At 36.1% G+C, this 22,700-nt stretch overlaps 1 protein-coding gene across 1 annotated transcript in view; it reads left to right on the forward strand.

The window, feature by feature from the left end:
• The window catches only part of LOC762446 (solute carrier organic anion transporter family member 4A1), a 37,796-nt gene extending 20,811 nt beyond the window's left edge, over window positions 1-16,985 (forward strand). Inside the window, exons 3-12 of the mRNA XM_030974315.1 lie at window positions 680-994; window positions 1,450-1,651; window positions 2,129-2,228; window positions 6,281-6,402; window positions 7,272-7,526; window positions 8,821-9,016; window positions 11,425-11,593; window positions 13,082-13,269; window positions 14,323-14,387; window positions 15,000-16,985. Of these exons, the coding sequence (XP_030830175.1) occupies window positions 680-994; window positions 1,450-1,651; window positions 2,129-2,228; window positions 6,281-6,402; window positions 7,272-7,526; window positions 8,821-9,016; window positions 11,425-11,593; window positions 13,082-13,269; window positions 14,323-14,387; window positions 15,000-15,307 (1,920 nt within the window). The 3' untranslated portion in view covers window positions 15,308-16,985. The remainder of the gene's footprint in view (window positions 1-679; window positions 995-1,449; window positions 1,652-2,128; window positions 2,229-6,280; window positions 6,403-7,271; window positions 7,527-8,820; window positions 9,017-11,424; window positions 11,594-13,081; window positions 13,270-14,322; window positions 14,388-14,999) is intronic.
• Window positions 16,986-22,700: the final 5,715 nt, after the last annotated feature.

Raw genomic sequence — 22,700 nt, forward strand, 5'->3', positions numbered from 1 at the left:
TCACATTTTCAAGAAAATGGCCGCGCCCATGTCATGCTGAAATGCATCACATCATGCCGAGAATATCTTCATTTATATATCTCTTATTCTCTTGTAAATTTTCGGAAAGAATATTGTACCTCAAAGAGCAGGAATGCTACTCATTTTTCAAAATACCGACACTTTTTTTGTTAAGGTGAGGTTTCCTTTACCCCCACCCCCCCCCCCTCCTTCCTCTTTCATGTTCTATCAACACCTAGGGACAGAAAATGAAATGAATGGATGAGGGACTTGGGACCGGGTGTGCTTACACATCATTTGCCAATACATGGCTTACGGCCTTCAAAAAGGTTACACTTAAAGGGTAATCCCATATTTGTAACAAGATGATTTGTATGAAAGCTGGAAAAAGTAGAGAAACAGAAAGGAGAATTTAAAATGAGAGAGTAGTCACAAACCACTCTCCCGTTTGTCGGGTACAAAAAATATCACTAATATCTGTTTATCTCTTAAGTTTATTCTCCGTTGGAGCAGTACTTCATATATATATTTTGGGAAGCATATTATTATAGGTCCTCTAGAAAAGTAAAGATACCCCCCCCCCCGAGATATAATTTTTGAAAAATTGACTTTTTAGTAATCTTGCATGTTGACACAAACGTTATAATTGTCATGTCATTAATTACCTTTGTCCGTGTAGATCTGCAACAACCCCATCGGCTACCTCGTGTTTCTGTCGACCTTCGTCGTCGCGCAAGGCATGACCGTCAACGGCCTCGTCTACGTGGTCGTCACGTCGCTCGAACGGCGCTACAACTTTCCCAGCGTCCGCAGCGGCTTCATCTCCAGCAGTTTCGACTTCACGGTCATGATCATCATCGTCTTCGTGACGTATGTCGGAGAGAGGGGTCACAAGCCCATGTGGCTGGGGATAGGAGCTCTTCTGTTCGCCTGCGGGTCGTTCATGTTCGCCGTGCCGCAGTTTACCACCGGGCCCTACAGGGTGAATGATGGGGTGAGCTAGAGATGATTTTCTTTTTTATTACAAGAAAAGAAAAGAAAAGAAAGAGAGAAAGAAGAAAGAAGAAGAAACAAAATTTATTTAAGATAAAGATATATGAAAAGAGAGAGAGAGAGAGAAGAAAAATGATATTATTTTTAATAATTTTCATATAAATTTCATATAAATCAAACAATCACCAAAGAACATGCTTTTCCTTTCCTGGATATTTTCTTTCAAAGATATAATCTTCATTTTCATATCATCATATATCAATTCAATAGTCAAACAAGTACATGTTTGTATCGTAATTTATCCCCATAGAAATAACGAACAAAAATTCAAGAAATTATCCACTTATATTAAAATAATACGCTACTGTCACGTGTTGATATACATTTTTTAAATACCAATAACTCACATTTATCACAAGTCTTTATGTATAAATTTCACGATTTAATATCCCATAGCAAGTTCATTCGGAAGAATGCAACGCTTTCAACCGAACTGAAGACAACCCGGACTCTACCGATACCATGGGTCTGAGCAACTACTACTGGGTCTTTATCGGGGCTCAGGTCCTGCATGGTCTGGGGGCGTCACCCATCTACACCCTGGGAATAACGTACATCGATGAAAATGTAGCTCCTGCATCTGCAGGCATTTATTTAGGTGAGATTTGAGTTGATGATAAGGAGAGGTGGGGGGTGATGATGATGATGATGGTGGTGGTGGTGGTGGTGGTGGTGGTAATGATGATGATGATGGTGGTGGTGATGGTGGTGGTGGTGGTGATGATGATGATGTGATGATGATGGTGGTGGTGGTGGTGGTGGTGGTGATGATGATGATGATGATGATAGTGGTGGTGGTGGTGATGATGATGATGATGATGATGATGGAGATGATGAAGAAGAAAACATGTCACCAATCACAAGGGAGGGAGAATAGCAATGTGTGTTTAATTTAACTTTTTATTGCTAGAATTCATTTTATTTGTATTTAATGAAGAATTAAACCAACTGGTCTTTTTACAAATCGACAGTTAGAATCTCAACAATTGGGTAATGATAGAGTATGAGAATCTTTATAAAATATTTATTTCAATTTGAACGCAAAACGGTTCTAATTTATCGTTTTGTTTTCCAGGTGTGTTTAAAGCGTTTGCTATATTAGGTCCAGCCTTGGGATATCTTTTAGGAGGCGTGTTTCTAGGAATGTACATAGACCCTCTTATCAGCAAGGATGAGTAAGTATAAATAGTTACGGTCCTGAACTTTATTTCTTTAATTGTTTGTATTATTTAAAAGCTACTTAGCTAGCGCTTGAGTCGAGATTACTGATATCAGAAGTTCAATGAACTGTTCAATAAACTGTATCTGGAAAGAAAACAAAAAAGAAACACAAAAGATTAAAACAAAAATAAAAATAGTCTTATATTTCTTATATCAGTTTTAGCGGTGTTACAGGAAAGTGTGTTAAACCCTAGTTGGAGGACAGGATTTCATTTTTTTTCTTCAAATTAGCAACAATCATATTCTTCTTTTAAGGCTTCATTGTTCTAAGTTAATACGATCGCAACTTTTTGTCAATAAACAATTTTTAATTTCAATACCCTGTTTTATGTCTACTTGAAAGTGTTTTTGTATCACGTATTACGTCATTATAATGTTTGTACATTTCAATAGAAGGCGCGCAAGGCTATAGAAATAAGGTTGATTTCCAAAGTAGTTGCTATCCTGTGTAATGAAACGTCTCTGAAACCAATGTGTACACACTTTGCCGAATGGTTAAAACTTGCAATTTTTTACCGAAAACAATTTGTTTTCCTTTTTGTTTTTCTTCAAACGTTGCAACATGCTGCCAAGTTAAAGACTTATTTACCTTTTTAAGTTCCTTGCTCAAACGTCAATTGCAACGAAAATGGACACAGTTTGTGCATACATTTTTTACTCTTTCTGTTCGTGCATCTGATTTTTAGGTCTCTTGATTAAAGATAAACTTGAGTTCTGGTAAAAAAAAAGAAAATGAATTCTCACAGAATCAAACAAAACTTACACTGAATGTTCAAGATTACAAATAAATGTCATGTGCCAAACAATTTTGGAAGAAAATGTATACTGGCTGAGTAATGAGCATAGAAAGATAAGGAAATCAAGGTAAGCTAGCCCCGACACCATTTGTGTAGTCCCATATACATCTTTCTGTGTACAGTGCTTGTTATTTTACCAAGACTGGGCCAAATTTATTATGATTTTGATGATTCCAGAACCTTGTAGTGCACACCAATACTTTTACATGCTATACATGATCAACTTTTTCTGATCCATTCCACACCTTTTCTTTCACAATGCAATTGCATTACCAGAACTCACCTTTATCTGGTTTGGAAACAAAGTTTGATGCTCTTCGCACTTTAGAAGTTTGTGTTTTTAAGTAAGGTCATGACCCAGTTTACACATTGACCTTGGCTCCGGACCAACACATCCCGTTTCGATTGCCAACTTCAGATCCGCTTTTAGTCCAACGAGGAAATAACTTTGAAAGATGTTTTCTTTTGTTGCATCAATTATAAACATTGTACGGCCTTGAAAAGTACCTGGGGTGTTGCTTTAGACCATTATTATGACAAAAACTGATGGCAAAAGCGACAGTTTCCATTTCAGAGATGATATTGGTTGGTTAGCTATTTCAACAGTGCAAACTAAAGGACTGTGATTTTGTTAAATTTGAGGAGGGGAGGGGTGTAGTTTGACTACCTGTTGATGATCAAAACTCAAGTAGGCAAATTCAAGACTTGTATAGGCAAAAATATAGTCAAACATTTTAGACCATTGTAAATATCATGTAGATATATATACTTTCAAATTCTGATGACTTTTGTTGTTGTTCGGGTTGGCCCCGACACATCCTTTCCCCGTTATAAATATCTTGGCGATGGACCTGCCATCGTAGTATACCATTACCATCTTATCATTTCCATGACCAAAGATTGTACAAAAACAAAATAAAACAAGAATAAAGAAAACAAACAAACGAAACACACACTCAAGTTTGTTGCTTGAATATCCTATTTGTATAATTGTATCATACTGGCAAGGTGTTCGCCTTGACACGATACTACAAGGCTTTCGGTCAAAAGCACAGTCACGATTTATCATTCAAATGATAATAATAGCCTTGTTTTCGCTACTATAGGAAACCAGCGTTAATTGCGTCATGTGTGTGTATCATTTTCATTGAATTCTTACATATGAGTTAATTGCTCGTTTGTTTATAGATTTTTCATCAAGATGGCCTTCCTTTGCTCATGTTATTATGTATATCGTGAACAGACGGAAATTCTCCTTTAATGGATTGGAGGGTATATATGAGAGTTGAATACGAAGTTATTCTGGCGATTACATTGTGAAATAAATACTGTCTGGAAACGATTGGGAAAGGTTACATGAAAATCGATATTTAATGGGAGGTTTTTAAATGATCCAAATGATGAGAAAAAGACTCGGACGGTCGAGCAGAAAATCGTATCCAGTGCATACACAAAAGGATGTATCGAATCATTACACACATACACACACACACACACGCATGTGGCATGAAAGTTTGGTCCCACGTTTTCAGCTATTTCTCGTCATGTGAGGGCATATGAAGAGCAATCCATTTCACTTGAATGACATTTCTATTTGATATTCTTCAACTTAGGATTAAAGAGAATTTAAAAAAGATACATGTATATACGGTGCGTCCCAGAAAAAACGAAATTGAGAATTATGTTTTATCATAACTTAATCATAACTTAATCACATCTATAATAAATGACACATATTTGTTAAGCTTAGATCCTCTTCTTTCATTTGATGCAGTGTTATGATGCATATTTCACGCATGAGTGATTAAACACAATCTGAAGAAAGGGTATGTCATTTATTAATTATAACTGTGATTAAGTTAGGATAAAACATCGATCATTTTCGGTTTCGTTTTTCTTGGGACGCACTGTATATTCATCTTTATCAAAACTCAACTATTCTTCAAAGTGTATTTTGTGTTTCGTCGGGCTAACAGAGTTAATGCCTAAGTCATTACAATTTTTTGCTGAAGGTTTTTTTAAACCTAAATCAGTTCTTGTTAAGGAGAGCCGCCTAATATTGGAGACTTCGGTCATTTTTTCAATTTTAAACTTTGTTTATTTATCAAAATATTAATTGTCTAAATCAAGTATAGCTTAAACAACAGAATTTTCTTTATTGTTATTTAAAAGTAGTAAAGTTTATGCTATCGTAACGATTCATAGTTTTGCATTGCTACCTTCGTGATGATCGGTTAAGCTCTCTGACTCTGTATCCCATTAATACATGAAGTTCTAGATTCCATCCGGCTATGGAAACTTGTCTTGCATGTTTTCTATTTGTGTGCGATATCCATTTCTCCCTGGATTTCATTGTAATCTTTATCTGGGTGACATTTTGTGAGGTTTCTATTGCTGTCAGGAAAAAAATAGATAGCAAATAAACGAGAAAAAAGGGAACTTTTATAAATTAAAAAACAAAACAACAACAACATGAAAGCGTATTTCAATATTTTTTAATAAAGCTATCTACCTATCAAATATCGCAAAAGCGATTATCTCACTTTTCTTCCATGGTGAAGTCATATCAGTGCTATTGATACTTGACGTGCCTGGCCGAAATAGCTTCGAGGATAAATGGATCTAAACTATAGTTCCAGCCGCGCAGAACAAAAAACAGAACAAAAAACAGGGTCGAGGCTATATTTAATGATTTGTAGCACGCGATGTTGAACAATATTTCCTGTGACAAATGAAAATCGTATAATATTACACGAAATGGCAAATAATACAACAACAATTGTGATTATTGTAACTAGATCTTGTTTGTCCTTAAATGTAAAGACATATATCATTGGTAGTGACAATTCATGCAACAGGGACCCGTTTCACAAACTTTAAGCCTTTTTTTTCAATGACAAATGACAAACATCTGCTGACATCAAATCAAAAACAAGGATTTCACTAGCTTTTAACATAAAGCTGTCTTTTTTTTTTTTTTTTTTTTTTTTACTGATGACAAGTTTGATGAAATGGTGTCCTAGTCTGAAATACTTTTCTCGTTTTTGCGATTTTAGAATTATTTTCCATTTCAAGTTATTAGATATATCATAATGGTCTTAAAAAACGATGGTGTTGTCATGTCTACTTTATTTGAACCTATAGCCACCATATTACCATGCATTTCCAATGATGTTTTCTATCTATTTATTTTCCTCTTATTTCTCTAGACTTGACATCACACCACGGAGTCCAGTATGGGTGGGTGCGTGGTGGATGGGATTCCTTGTCACAGGTACACTGGCTCTTATAGTAGCATTTCCATTGTGTGGATTCACGCGGTCATTACCAGGTAAACAAAAATCTCCACATTTGTTAATATTTCCTCTTTTGTGATGGTGCTTAAAGCTGTATACATCATTTCCCGAAAGCTTTATTCCAAATACTGATTTTATTCACATGAAAAGCATGTTAGCCTTTCCATTGTGTGGATTCACGCGGTCATTACCAGGTAAACAAAAATCTCCACATTTGTTAATATTTCCTCTTTTGTGATGGTGCTTAAAGCTGTATACATCATTTCCCGAAAGCTTTATTCCAAATACTGATTTTATTCACATGAAAAGCATGTTAGCCTTTCCATTGTGTGGATTCACGCGGCCACTACCAGGTAAAAATCTCCATATTTGAATATCCTCTTTTGTGATGGTGCTTATAAAAGCGGTTTACATAATTTTCAGGAAGCTTTATGTTAAATACTGATTTTATTCGCATGAAAAGCATGTTCTTGTTGAACTCTGTAAACAACAACAGAAAGGAAGTATTACGTGAAAGATCTACAAAGCTAATTTTATGAATATTTGTTTCACACTAGGAAAGAATTAAAATTATAAAAAGTGATCAGGTTTTTAGTACAAAAACACAAGTTATAATATAGGAGGATTAAATTTTTGTTGACCTGCTGTTTTGTTAAGTATTACTGAGGGATATATCCTTGATGTAGGTGGAAATCCTTATCCCTTTCATTGCAGGGATGCCAGTTTTCAGGCAAAAGCCCGAATTCAGGCCCTGGCAAATTATTTTCAAACCATAGTTTAGGCTTTTTTGTGTACAAAATAGCTCATTCTAGGTGATTTTCAGGGCCTCTGATCAATTCTAACTAGCATCCCTATCATTGATGACCCTGCTTTCAACCTGTTCTGTTTTATCGTTGTTTCTTAGGAGCAAAGAAGGTCCGTGAGCAGCGTCGAAACGAGGCGCACAACGGCCACCAGTTCGAGGTCCGGGCAGGCTTCAGCGAGAGCCTGATGGACTTCCCTCGGGCGACCTGGATGCTTATACGAAACCCCGCCTTCATGTGCGTCAGTATGATCACCGTGACGGAGACCTTCAGCCTCGCCTCCATCGCCGTGTTCGGACCCAAGTACCTCGAGTCGCAGTTCAACATGACGTCGGGCTCTGCCGCTATAACAGCAGGTATGTACGTCAGTGAGCCTCAGCTCGCAGAGACTGTGTCGAATTTATCGGAATAGATGCGACTCCGACTCCGAACAAGTTTGAAGCACACCTAACAGCTCAAAATACATATGCGATCAATCTTCGAAGTTTGGTCTTGAAATGATATGAGAACGGCCACTTTACGACCGGACTTCAATGAAACTTTGTGAATATGACAAACATTGTAAATAATCCTAGTCGATTCCGTTTAAGCTCATTTATAATGATAGGACTATGAATAAACTGTGACGGAATACGATGCGACTACGAACAAAGAGCCCACCTAAAACTATCGGACTATAGCGACTTTTTACAGACAACGATGCGACTGCGACCAAATGTTAAGCTGACTTATAATGATCGGACTTTGACGACCTTTGACGGACCATGATGCGACTCCGACTTAAGTTTAAGCCCACTTATAATGATCGGACTTTGACGACCTTTGACGGACCATGATGCGACTCCGACTTAAGTTTAAGCCCACTTATAATGATCGGACTTTGACGACCTTTGACGGACCATGATGCGACTCCGACTTAAGTTTAAGCCCACTTATAATGATCGGACTTTGACGACCTTTGACGGACCATGATGCGACTCCGACTTAAGTTTAAGCCCACTTATAATGATCGGACTTTGACGACCTTTGACGGACCATGATGCGACTCCGACTTAAGTTTAAGCCCATTTATAATGATCGGACTTTGACGACCTTTGACGGACCATGGTGCGACTCCGACTTAAGTTTAAGCCCACTTATAACGATCGGACTTTGACAACCTTTGACAGACTATGATGCGACTCTGACTAACGTTTAAGCTCATTATAACGATCGGACTATGACGATCTTTGTCAGAATACAACGCGACTCTCACCAAAATTGAAGCCCATGTATAACGATCAAACTATGATGAACGTTATTAAAATGCAACGCAACTCCGACCATAGTTTACGCCCACCTCATTACGATCTAAGTATATTGCATGCTCAAGTTATTTAGACCATGCACCACTCTCAAAAGAACAAAATAATTCAAATACACATCAATGTATCCATTGGAAGTTATTTGTTCTTATTCATAATTTGTTCAATCTTTATCCAGGCCTGCTGGTTGGCGGCTAAAGATTCAAACTTTCGATCTCAAGTATAATATTTTAGACCACCCTCTTCCTAACAAAATGAATATGTAAATGGGTGAAACAATTGTGATATTTCATAAACTATTTATTTATTATCATGTCCTCTTTCACCTTTGTTAATTTTCATTCAGGTTTGCTGGTCACGCCGTCCAGTGTGTTAGGTGCTTTGGTCGGAGGCTACATGGTCAAACGTTTCGATCTCAAGTTTCGTGGGATGATGAAGTTCGTACTGGTCAGTCTCTGTGCGTCTTTCCTTCTAACATTCACGTTCATGATCAGCTGCCCAAACGCATCCTTCGCCGGAGTTACGGTCGACTACGGGAATGGGTAAGAGAAAGGATATTTTTGCTTCCCCTTTTTTGTCCAAAGAAAATTTTTGTTCAATCATTCTTGAGCAAGAACAAAAAATAGATTTGAACAAAGTACATGTTGTGACATATCGGTAAAACAAACATTGTTATATTTGCTGCACATGTCTCCATTTATCAAGTAATACAACAAATTTATTGCGTTTGATAGAACCCGCTCAACTTCATAACAACGTTTAAACATCTTCTTAAAAGAAATGAAAGACGTTCCCTTTTGTATTTCGCAGAGAATATATAGTGTTTTGCTTATAAAATAACAAAAATAAAGATAGGTTGCCAAACCAAACAAAAAACATTTTTTATTCAAATGTTAGCTTGAATTTTGTTCAACTTACAAAAGATAGAATTCTCACGAAACTAATTAAGATTGACACTGGATGTTCGCAAACCATTAAATGCATATGTCTAACAAATTGTTAGTAGAGTAGTGACAAATGAGCAAGAGAGATGAAAATTTGACCTGTTCCTTTACCCGAGTTACGGTCGACTACGGGAATGGGTAAGAGAAAGGATATCTTGTTCAAATGTTATCTTGAATTTCGTTCAAATTACAAAAGATGGAATTCTCACAAAACTCATGTAGGAATAAATGTTGTGGAGAAACTAAATGAATATTCTTACCGTTAATAATAATCTTCAGCGTTGATATCTCGAGTGTAGAAAGAAACTGGAAGGCGAATCATGAAGAGGAAGAATAGTGCGATATAGCGGAGTGATGAATCAGCACGTGGAGCGCGACTAGCTAGCTAGCGAAACACGAATATGATGAAGGCACACAACCTTACAGTTCACACTTCCCGAAATTAAATAGAAGACAAATCTAATTGCGATTCAGTCCTCAAATAAAATGATGATGATGAAACTCGCTAATTAACGTGAAAACTAATGAGAAAACGCTTGTTGAATAATCCGAAAACGTCCTATAAAAAACACGTCCGATTGATGAAACTGAAAACAAGAGAAGTGAGTAAAATCCGTGTGTGGAGACTTTTCCAAGTGCGCTAAAAGTGTGATGATTGGCTTATTAAAACAATAAGGTGCGGTCCGATTGGAGTAACTAAAATAACACTCTTGTTGCTGGGTGGTTCCATGGATGAAATAAACTCAGAGAATGTGTAGAATGTGCAGCTGTAAATTGTTATTGTTATTGAAGCTGGCTGAACGGAAAGTACTAACAAAAGGAATGTTTAAAATGCTGGCTATTTACAATGTTGATAAACATTTGTGACCTTTGTAAAGTTCAAGTCACTACACTCATTTAGGGATTTTATCTAGTGAGACGACAGAAAAAGTTAAAAGTATATATCATTGTGAAGGGTAGTACATAAGGAATAATATAAGCAGCAGTACAAAACAAATGGAAAAGTTTAATTTGGCAACATAAGGAAATACATAAGAAAATATTCTATTGAGCCTACTTCTAAAAACAAAGAAATACAAAAGGCAAATTTCACGCATTCAAATATCCAGTATGAAGATTGAGGCAACGCAATTTACCTGTGCAATTCTGAGGAATTGAGTCTATATAGACTAGCCCTAGAGAGGGCAGCATGCCATAAATGGAAAGCTTAGTCCTTGCTCTTTCCTTTGATACCAAAACCATGAAAATATTTTGAGAAAAAAAACGTTATGATATTTTAATGACAGTTTGGCAAATGTGAATCGGAAAGATTATTCAAGGTCATTCAAGGTCATTACAAACAATAGAAAAGTAAACTTTAATATTAGATTAAAAACCTTTGCGATTTGAATTTCAGTCCCAAATTTTGGATTCCTTTGAAGACTGCTGAATAATAATATGCAAAAACCAACACAATTATTTTTTAATCGGCATATTTACACACACTTCACTAGATGAAATGTTTAGATTGACACTGAATGTTCACAAACTATTAACTACATCTGTCCAACATATTGTTATATATCGGTAGTAGAGTATCGAGAAATGAGCAAGAGAGATGAAATTTTTTACCTGTTCCACAAATGTTTAATTTCAGCCTTGTTTAGTGCTTCTATTCGTAAATTCTTTTGTTCATACAGGAATATAATGAAGTACCGAGGTACATTACAATAAAGGGAACCTTCAACCAGGCTTTGATACTTTAGAGAGTAACAATCAACATAGGGCTCATTTTCTGCCTTGATATATTTTCATTCTTTCATTCCATCCAGATAGATCGCATTGATCATCAAACAAAGCAGACTGTGATATACAGTTTATCAACCTTGGAGAGGACCTAAAGCCGTCGCTCCTCTGGTTGCTTACTAACAAGCATTTATGCTTTCTTAGCAGTCAGGTACAATAACCACCACTACTACTAACATAGTGCACATCTTCATCGAGTCTTTATAATATTTCTACCGCAGGACGATGGCATACAGTGGCGATGAAGCGAATCTTACAGCAGGCTGTAACGCTGACTGCCACTGTGCTAATGAATTCCAACCCGTGTGCGGAGAGGATAACGTCATGTACTATTCTGCCTGCCATGCTGGCTGTATGAATACACAGGAAGATGCAGAGGATAGTATAGAGGTAGGTTGATTATTTGTTTCACAACCTTTACTTTTAAATATATATCACTCTTCTTTGATTTCATTAAATAGGCTATTTTCGTAATTTTACAAATTGATGGCATACATCTTTGTAAAGTGCCTCAATACAAATTATGTCACTATTACAATAATCAGAGCGCAAATTGCTTATACATGTGTACATGTATCACGTGTTGCTAGGTAGGGCAAGCCTTATTGTTTGTCCTACCTAGCAACAACTAATGTGTGCAATTCTCATTCTGACTGTTAGGATACAATTATTCATAATAGGTGAATGAAATAATTTGTATCGAGGCACTTCACTAAAGAACTATGCATTGAATTTGATTACGAAAATGTTCTATTACATGGTCATGTTGCATTTAATATTTGTTATACAAAGTTCCGTTTTAAAAAAAAATAAAATTCAACAACAAAAAATGATTCAGGTATAAAGAGGTAGTGTGACACATGCTCCTGCTACAATTGCTTTGTGGTAATTTCCTTTACTCACCAAATTCTGAACGTCAATCCAGGACCGAATATTATACCTCACCCTAAACCTAACCATTAAACCAATAGCTATTCTAACCCTAACCTTACACTTTTGATGAAATTAAGCCCCGACCAATCATTGTTGGAGCAAATTTTCAGATCACCTTTGAAGAATCGCTCAAGTCCTTGATTCTCAAATAAACCTGTGCTGCTTGGGCATAACAGATACTGTTTGACCTCGAACTCATGGCAAATAACAGTCTGGATAATTGAAATACCAAACATTGCCTGTCAAAGTACTATTCTACACTATGCCTTGTTTCTGTCATTTAGATGACTGGCTTTAATTAGTATATTCCCTCTTCCAATAAATATCAAAGGTCAATGACTAATACGCCTCAGATTAAATTTGTCAAATAAATTTCAATGACAGTCAAGATGAGGTCACCAAATTTGACCACTGAAGCCATTGATCTTGATGTTTTTAACCTTATGCCAGTGCATGTGTAATATTTTGTGGTTCAGGCATAGATCCCAACCAATCTTTTCATTATCCTGTAGCCTCGTAATTCCTGGATATATTTGTATGTGATTGACAATTAAAAAAGAAAAAAACATTAGGCCTATATCATGATGTAATGGAAATGAAGCTGTAGCATGAACCCCACCAAAAAAAGCAATTTATTATCAAAAGATTCCATATCATGAATATCCAACCCTTTCTTTCATTATGCAACAAACTTAGAATGTAAACAACATTTTGTTAAGTTTTTTTTTTTCCCATTATTTAATAACTTGACTTTTGAATTCTCTTATTCCAAAGGACTTGAATACAAAAACTATCAAGTTCAAAGTATACAAAGAGAGTGTATTTCATTTTAGTGTGATGAATATCAACCATATCTAGTGGTCTTTGTTTCTAGCTAGAATAACATCACACTTTCATGAATATTTTTTATATTTTCTTTCGTTTTTTGTTTTCATGCATATGCAGAGGTACAACGAATGCCATTGTGTAAAGAGTAATAATATTACAAGTACTCCCGCAGCGTCGCAAGGTGGCGCTTTGTCAGGGAGGTGTGTGACAGACTGCCCTCTACGGGCACCGTTCTTTGCTCTTCTCTTCCTGATGATCACGTTCACATTCTTGGCCACCGTTCCTATGATAACAGGAACTCTGAGGTATGATGACTTAAAGCCCCACTGCACTAAGTTATAGATACTTGCGCCCTCTTTATAGCAACAATCCCTAATTGGTGCCTGTTGGTCCCCCATGATCCCTTTTTTCTTATGTTTATTGAGAGCTGATTTGATGACTCCTGATGATCACGTTCACATTCTTGGCCACCGTTCCTATGATAACAGGAACTCTGAGGTATGATGACTTAAAGCCCCACTGCACTAAGTTATAGCTACTTGCGCCCTCTATATAGCACACAATCCCTAATCTATGCCTGTTGGTCCCCTATGATCCCCTTTTTCTTATGTTTAATGAGAGCTGATTTGATGAGATAACCACCTGTCAGTGACCTTGCAGGTTGGTCTAATCCCCCTGGCCAAACTAGTGCAGAAGGGCTGTAAGGTTTCTATACTAGCTTACAAATTTGTGATTGTGGGAGATCGCTGGCACAGTGTGGGTCAAAGGGGAAGCTGCAGGATCAGGAGTGAGTCCTATCATCTTTCTTTTCATCTTTTTCCTTTTCCCCCTTTCACTTTCCTTTCCTTTCCTTTTGTTGGTCTTCTTGCCATTTGACTTATATATGCCCATCCCCCCCCCTCCCTCACTGTAGCTATGCCACTTTATGAGCCAAATTGTTTTCTTATTGATCCATTGTTTTTAGGATTAATATGGATTACAGTCTTGAACTTAGTACACTTAAAAGAAACTCACAAAAATGTGTAGATAATGAAAAATGTTCCATGATTTTACTTTTAAGCACAGCTCTTTTCACAGCAATGATAATGGCAGAAAAAAGCACTAATATTTCTGAAGTTATAAATAAGAAATATTGTCCCATAATCATATAAGCACATATTATTGTATCACCATTGTAAGTATGTAACACCATGATCTCCTTTTTCTCAGTGACCTTGCAGGGAGGTCTAATCCCCCTGGCCAAACTAGTACAGATGTGCTTTAAGCTATCACATTAATATCAAGACGCTTTATGTAGAGGTACATGTGCTTGAAACTTTGGATGCTGACGTGGCAATGATTTTTTGCTCTTTTTTCAGAGTTGTTTCAAGATCCCAGCGGACTTATGCACTTGGTCTGCAGTCATTGATGTTCAGGTTACTTGGTGAGTATGAATTACCAATATCATTCTCTCACTATGAACATAACGGACAAAGAAATTGGACAAAATATACAGTTCCTCATTCTACCCTCAACCATTGTTATGGTAGACAAAGGAACATCCCTTCACTGCTATTATGTACAAATGTGTAGAACAGGTGTCACATGCATATTCACCTGTGCTACTTATTTTTACATAATAGCAGTGAAGGGAAGTTCCTTTGTCTACCACAGCAATTGTTGAAGGTAGAATGAGGAACTGTATATTTTGTCCGCTTTCTTTGTCCGTCATGTTCATAGTGTCTACATATGGTCACCCAATATTTTGAAACATTACGAAGGTTCTTGTTGTATTTCTTCATCAGAAAATTAAAATTAAGATGTAGTTTTCATATGACAATTGATGATTAGATTGAAGCATGGAGCTATGTATATCAAAAGATGAAGCTGGCAGTATTTTGCTAGTTGAATAGTCCTGGTTAATTTTACAAACCAAATAATTATTCACTAAATTAGTCACTAACTACCATTTTGAGCCAAGTCTTTTCAAAGTCAAGTATTAATATAACCCCATTCCTGATTTTATTTCCCCTTTCGCTTGGCCATCAAACAACAGGCAGTGTACCAGGTCCAGTTGTGTTTGGCGCCCTCATCGACCGATCGTGCCTGCTATGGGAGTACCAGGCAGACAAAAGCCGCAAGTGCTGGACCTACAACAACACTCTCTTCAGTCGGTACACCCTGACGTTGCTTGTCGTCCTCAAGCTCCTCTCCATCCTCTTCTGCGTATTGGCCGTGGTGCTCTACAAGCCGAGCAAGCCGTTGGTGGAGAAGGTGGAATCGCCGGAGCAGAGCGAGGCAAAGGTGGACAACTCGAGGACAGACCTCTCGATAACGTCCTACGATGATGGGACCCGGGTATGATGAGCGCTTCAAAGGCATGTATTCTGAATGATGTGGTAAATACCGCATCGCCTGCCTACAACTGAGACGATTGATCGATCGCAGCAACGTCGCACTCCGTGGCAAGCGAACAGCACCTCATCGTCAACTTAGTAAGGTGACTTTGCCGATCAGAATGAAAGCCACTCAAAGCACATCGTGGTTTTCTCAGTGTGCCGATTAGTCCATGAAATGTTGCACATTAGGTAGCACGTTGTTGCACGATATCAGAAATACTAGTGGCCGGCTGTTTCAAAATCTCCACTCACTAGCCGCTCTTCGGCACAACTGGGTAGGTTCAGGAGTTCACTAATCTACGTAGCATGGGAATGCGTGCCTTCACATCAGCACAGAATAGTTTTATGCACTTTCAAATATACAGTGCTGCTCATTTTCTAATCTTTGTATATTGTTCGACACTTGGTCACACCCTACATAGACATGATAATGTTAGATTTGTAATCTCTTCTTGACAATCACTAAATGTTGTATTTGAAAAGAAATGTTTATCTAGTTTTGTATGAATGGGAAGAAAATTCAAAGATTGAATTGATACCTGTATGAGAGAGGGAGACAGACTTCCTACATTACTTCAGCTCACTTGGCTCTTCGCATGAGTAACACTTCCAATCACCCCATAGAATGGCACTCGAATATGCATTCATTGGAAAGTGAAGAGCGCCAGCTACTGTTATGTTCAGAATCACCGGTTTGGGACAGATAAGACATTATAATCTTATGTCTGTGTGTGTGTGTGTCTCTCTCTCTCTCTCTGACCTCTATGCCCCCCCCCCCTCTCTCTCTCTCTCTCTCTCTCTCTCTCTCTCTCTCGTGCTTCTCTGTGTTTTAGAGTCGTTCATATTATGCTTGCCAAATTCTGGATCAAATCTTGCAATATTTGATTATATTCTTGGTGTATTAAATCAAATTTGCTTATCTAGCATGAAAGAATGTTTGAGATGTGGTGTGATTCCTTTGTGTACATGTTCACAAGCATACAGCTGTCGAATGGGATTCTGTTCGATCTTCAATCCCCCCCCCCCCCCTAATGTGTAAGCTGGCAACGGTATATGTATCTTGCCTGTTCCTAGCTTGAACTGCAATGACATGCAACTTGTTTTTGTCCGAGTCAGTTTGATCAGGATAACTCAAGAGTTCTGTGAGAGGTCAAAGGTCAAGGAAATTCCCTCTTTTGAGTTAGAAAGGACCAACTATTTGAGAGAAGAAGAAAAAATGTCTGTGGTCCTGTCTGTGCGAGTATGACATAGCCTGTATTGATGTGCACGGCCAAATTTGATGAAATGATACATTCTGTTGATAGAACTTTTCACAACCTGCACGTACACTGTTGGCGATTTCAGTTGCCCCCTTTTCTTGAGAGTAGAAATATGTTTGTACATGTGTGTATGTAGGATGAGATTACGAAAGGACCATTCTAAATGTTTTATGACATATTCATTCCTCATATAACGATAGTGCACAAGTTTAGCCACCAAGAATATTTATATTTATCTGTATATGATCGGTTGTGTAAATTTGAATTATGGTTGTGATAATGGATATTTGTACAAATTGGAAAGATTTTGTAAGACAATGGTGATAAAGTTTCTGACTCTGCCGTGTTGGTTAAAGTGACTTGGTAACATTGTTGAAGGTTGATAAAAAAATTGCTTAATTTTTCTATAAAATGTTACTTACTATATTCCTTCTACTCTACTGACCCTTAACATGCAAAAAATCCTGAACAAATTCTCAAACCACAAAGATATCTATGGTTTTCTTTGAAGGCGTTGATGTACGACACCCTTTAACAGTGATTAACAGTAAATTCTCCCAACCATTTTTTAATTTTCCCAACCGTTTTTCCATGAAAAAAAGACATAAAACAGGCTATAAAAAAATCTGTCAACACTTAAATGTCTGGAATGGAATGTAGAGCCATTTTATTGCTTTGTGAGATTTCCATTCACCTAAAATGTAATTAAATTGTAATAATATACTTGGGAGAATTAAGGAATCGGATCAGATCAGTTTTTCCCAATTTGTACCATGAATAATGGTCCATTTTCACTCAAATTTTCAGATTATCTTTAATTGTACATCTAGCATTGAATTCATTACCTTAGCACCACTATCTCTCATCTGAACAATGTTACCAAGTCCCTTTAAATTAGATATTCTGTCCAATACTCTTGTATGCATACAATTTGATGCCATTTTTTTTGTGTGTGTGTACACTAGATACTCTAGAACTGCGGGTTAATTCATTATGCAGATAGCGTTTTTGTGTACCTCATTATTATTTTGCCATTGTGTAATTTTTCTTGGGAAGGTATATAATTTGTCTGTTTATAATTTATTGAATTTGAGCAATATATATTATGCCAACACTTAAAATGTAGTGCAATTATTAAGAATTGGAATATTCGCATATGATTACTCTTCAATAGTTTTGTTTCCTTATCAATATTAATATATTATTTATGGAATTGCCTTATACAATGTACATAAAGCTAAAGTTTATGTGAAATAGGAATTTCAAAATGTTTTAGTAACCTCTTTCAAAACAATGTGACCAAAGTTTGCATGTTTGAGACATTTTTGTACAAAAGAAACCGAGTATAGTTTTAATCAAAGAGTGTAGATAGAGAAGATATAACATGTAATCAATTTATGAAACATTTCAAAGTTCTTATGTTACATAACTACATTACATTCATGTAAAATAAACGGTATAATAGCAGGCTTGTTTACTTCATTTCAGTAACTTTATATCCATTTGAAAAAGTAGTCCGTCAAGTTCACATAATGCATGCCAAATAATAGTGAATGATATTAACATTGTCGCATGATATCTAAAAAAATTGCACAAACTTTTTCAGAACTTTTCACTTCTTGTATCAACTTTGTTCACAAGTCTGAATGTAATATGCATCTCAGTGAGTTCATATGATATATGTTGCACTTTTAGCATAATACAATACACATTGACAGTCTTATTTCATAAATGTTAGTTATTATCATCACAAATATTAATTTCCTCTCTGGTGGTTATACTGCACAGTCTGTCTGTTATAACTATTTGATGTGGGCGTTATTTTATGAAAAACCATCACCAATATATTGTTCTTTATATTAGGGGTTTCATGTAGCTGTACTATATTTAAAAAATGAGCTTCACAACTAGTACTAGTAGTATCAAAGCCTATCTGCACTAGTTTGGCCAAAAGGGATTAGGCCTCCATGCATGGTCACTGACAGGTGGTTATCTCATCAAATCAGCTCTTAATTAACGTAAGAAAAAGGGGATCATGGGGTACCAACGGTCACCGCTTAGTCATTGTTTGCTGTATAGAGGGCACAAGTAGCTATAAGTAGTGCAGTGGGGCTTTAAGAGATACTGCAAGTTTGTATGCACTCTCAATGAACATAACATTGACTTGAGAGTAGACTCCTCAAGTTGATGCACCCATATTTGTTTGCACAGAATAGGGCCCGCACGCGACTTTTTTCGGTAAGGTAGCCATCCTAGAATGCATATTAATATTTGAATATATGAATATTTCAAATTCAAAATTAAATCGGCTAGATTCTGGACTAAATTAACCAGTATGTCGCAATGATTATGGACAAGTTACGACCTGGGTAGTCATTCATTTATGTAAGCCTCCCGATTTTGTCGCAATGTCACTTATTTAAAGTAAACTTAGCTTTGCATTTGTAATATTTGTATGAAATCTCATATTTGATAATTATCGCGTCAGATTCTGTGGGCATGCGTATCATGAATATTGATGACTAGCGCATGACGTATATGTCCTATTGAGCCAAGCAAACGCAGCGACACGATATACCTTACGGAAAAAAAGACGCGGCCCGCACAGAACCCTATCAGACTTGGGTTCTTTTCTCATTCTTTATTTTCTTGATACTCGTTATCCGCTGGCTAATAGAATGCCTGGTAAAGTGATATAAACAAAAAATGAAAAAAACATTCTAGCCATACATAATAAATTGTATATTAGGTGAGTGGTGCACTTTCAGTCTAGAGCAATAGCTGATTGCAGTGTTGCTGATGACTACAACGTTCATAGTCATCTTTGAAGATGATTTTTCTGCAGATATAATGCAGGCATGGCCATGCCATTTGACATAAATCACCCATAATTGGACACTGTATACCAATGTAGAATTTGAGCAATATGGTTGAATATGTGTGTGCTCTGAATAAACCATTTGATTCCAATTTTCAATGCAAAAAGAGAATTTAAATGAACATTTTCAAATGACGTGTTTTTCTATTAAACACCGATTGATCAAATGTGAATCATGAACAAATGAACTGGGATATTACTGACTGTATAAAGAATTCTTCACTCGACTATCAAATATATGCTCTTAAAAAGTATAGATGTATATTTATATAATTCGTTTTTAAAACTATCATATATGTGACGTTTATGTCTATATATAAGCATATTTATGTGCTTTTTGTTTGTTATTGCCACATACATATTTATATGTAATTATTTTGGTGCTTATTGCCATCATATGCAGCTATTGTTATAGGTGAGTCCTTCATTTTTCAATGGAAGATATGCATTACCATTCATATATTTGTATTGTTTGTAATTGTTTTGATAATTTTACAACTACAGTATTTGCCATTTTGTCACAATGATCAAATCCCCGTTGATAATTGCTATTTGTGTTTTTAAATCTGTGGAGAAGAAGAAGAATCAAAGATAGATATCACACTTCTTGCTGAATTTGTGCTGAATTACATTTTCCTTCTAATACCTCCCTCTCATCTGAAAAGTATGTGTTTAAGGACCTAATGCAAACAAGAGGCTGTGATTATGACCAGTATTTCGATGTTTCATACTATATTCTGAAGTCTTGTTTAGAACAAATTATAATGATTTTTTTTTGTGGATTTTATTTACTGAGGTTAATAATAATAATAACATTGATAATAGCGGGTTCTTGGATACCAGTAATTCTCATGTCTTTCAGACTTGCCACTCCTGGCGCTCCATAATTATGATATTTAGTTCTTTGAACCCCCAGAGAGTGCTTCATAAATCCAACTACTACTTTTATTATTATTATTATTATTATTAGTACTATTATTCATTATTTGTTGCTGTTGGTTAAATACTTTTACTAGTATTATTATGATCATCATCCGTATATAGTTAGATTGGTCATTACTACTGTCTGCACTGCCTTATGTTTTTGCAATGGTTGTCGATCAAATATATGTTTATGGTGCAGTTAAATATATAGTGATTAGAGTATACGCCTGATGGATCAATGTGTTATGCTATTTCCACATGTAACAAAGTCATTAATGTTATGATGGGTTCACATAACGTGTTTCTTGAACATTACAGTTAAATAATATTTTGTGTATGTATGTGTGCGCGTGTGTACTTTCGACGTTTGCTCCAACAAATAGCTAATACTGTCGCTAGTAGCTAAGCAATTTTTTGTGTTGGTTTTAATTATAATAGTATGTGGGTATACATAAAATGTTTGCACGCGCAATAACTCAGAGAATATATTTCTCTGTGCTTTAAGAAAAAAATGACCTAATTCCGGCCAAAGATTATTCTGATGAGAGATATCAGTGCAATTTTATGACACCTGTCGACACTCAGGTATTGAGAATTAAACTTTATTGCTTAATAAAATGCATAAACACTAAATACGTTTTAAATCTTCCGGTTTTGAAAAATGAAAGTAAACATAATATAATTATACTAAAGTGAAAGACAGGGATATTTACCATTCCAATGTCCAACTTGGAAGCTGGCAGGTGCTTCTAAATAGGCTGTGATGAAATATGTTGAAGTCAGGCACATTAATCAAATCTCGCTTTTCAACAGAAGCAAAACCTCCATATGGTTAACACCTTACGATTCATTATGTTAGACATATTGTCCCGCGTTATACCCAAAATGACGCTAGGGTTTTCTTTTATCCAAAATCGGGTTTAACAAGGAATTAAGTCTGATGTCTAAGCTTTCCTTCTGTAAAGGGTCTGGTTATTATTACTGTTATTGTTATAAATACCGACCAATGTTACTGTAGACACTTCGTCAAAAGTAATTGCTGCCATTGGGTATTTCCACCCTCGTACTATTGCAAAGATCAAGCTCTATGACTCTGTGTATACTCTTTGTCGCAATGCAAACGATTTCCAAGTTTACCGCATCCGTCATAATACAAACATCATTGTTTGCTGAAATGCTTTAAAATGACGCTGAACTAATAAAATAGCAGGGACGGGCTGATTAAGCATTATCCTGTAAATCCATATCAAATATGATCAATATTTTTAGAGGAATGTCTTCACGTGAAGAAGGATTGGGATGGGGAGCTTGGCAAGGGGTAAGGTACGTTTTGCTGATGTTTTGCTCAGTGTTTGAAAATGGACATTTTTATTCAAATTTAGAAGTCGGATATTAGCCGACAGTTTCAACTTGCACAATGAAGTTAATTCGGTTTTTAAGGATGTGGTCGAAGCAAAACAAACTGATTTTAAGGAGAATGGGAGTTATAAATTTACTCCACATCATGCCTATAGCGTTCAAACTTAATAAATAATAGCATTTATCCTAATGAACCTCTGAAAAACTATATTAAGGATCCACTGCCTTGGCCGTGATAGAAATATTTTCGTAGAGTTATTTTAGGAAGCAACTTTTTACGGACTCTACAATAGATTTCTGACAATATATTTTTCAAAAAATTCAATTTCCACAGTAATACAAATCAAGCTGGTTTGTCTGCAAAGGTGCAATTTGTAGATATTTCTTCAATGCAGAGGGTTAAAACAAATGATGATTCTTCAAAAGTTTGATGTTGCGAGAGTCTTGCCTTCAGAATTATTATTATACAGTATGAAGTGATGCAGTAATGATAACCAGCGTATTATATTGAATAATATATATATACCCTCTTTTCATTTGTATATCAAAATGTAAAGTACAGAGTCATAGTGAGAATATATTAGTTCCAATACTACCCTAAATTTAAATTCACACATTTTGACCATCCCCCCCCCCGTATAACTTAGTGACAACAGTTTGATTGTGTTTTTTCTAGTTATCATAGTTGAATATAACATGGGTTATGATGAATACTCGGGTACCTATTTTGTACTAATGTGTATTCTGTCCGCCAATGCTATTGGATTATCAAATTATGTTACCAATTTCAAATTTCAAAGCACTTGTTATTTATATAGTCATTAAAATTGTATGTATTTAATTACAACCGATTTGTACTTGGTTTTTCATGTTGTAAGGGGAAAGTGTTTTTGTTTCGGTTAGTAAGTGAGCGGAAATTACTTTTTCCAAACTTGAGA

This window comes from Strongylocentrotus purpuratus, unplaced genomic scaffold, assembly GCF_000002235.5.
Source record: "Strongylocentrotus purpuratus isolate Spur 01 unplaced genomic scaffold, Spur_5.0 spur5_scaffold_7, whole genome shotgun sequence".
NCBI classification, from domain to species: Eukaryota; Metazoa; Echinodermata; class Echinoidea; order Camarodonta; family Strongylocentrotidae; genus Strongylocentrotus; species Strongylocentrotus purpuratus.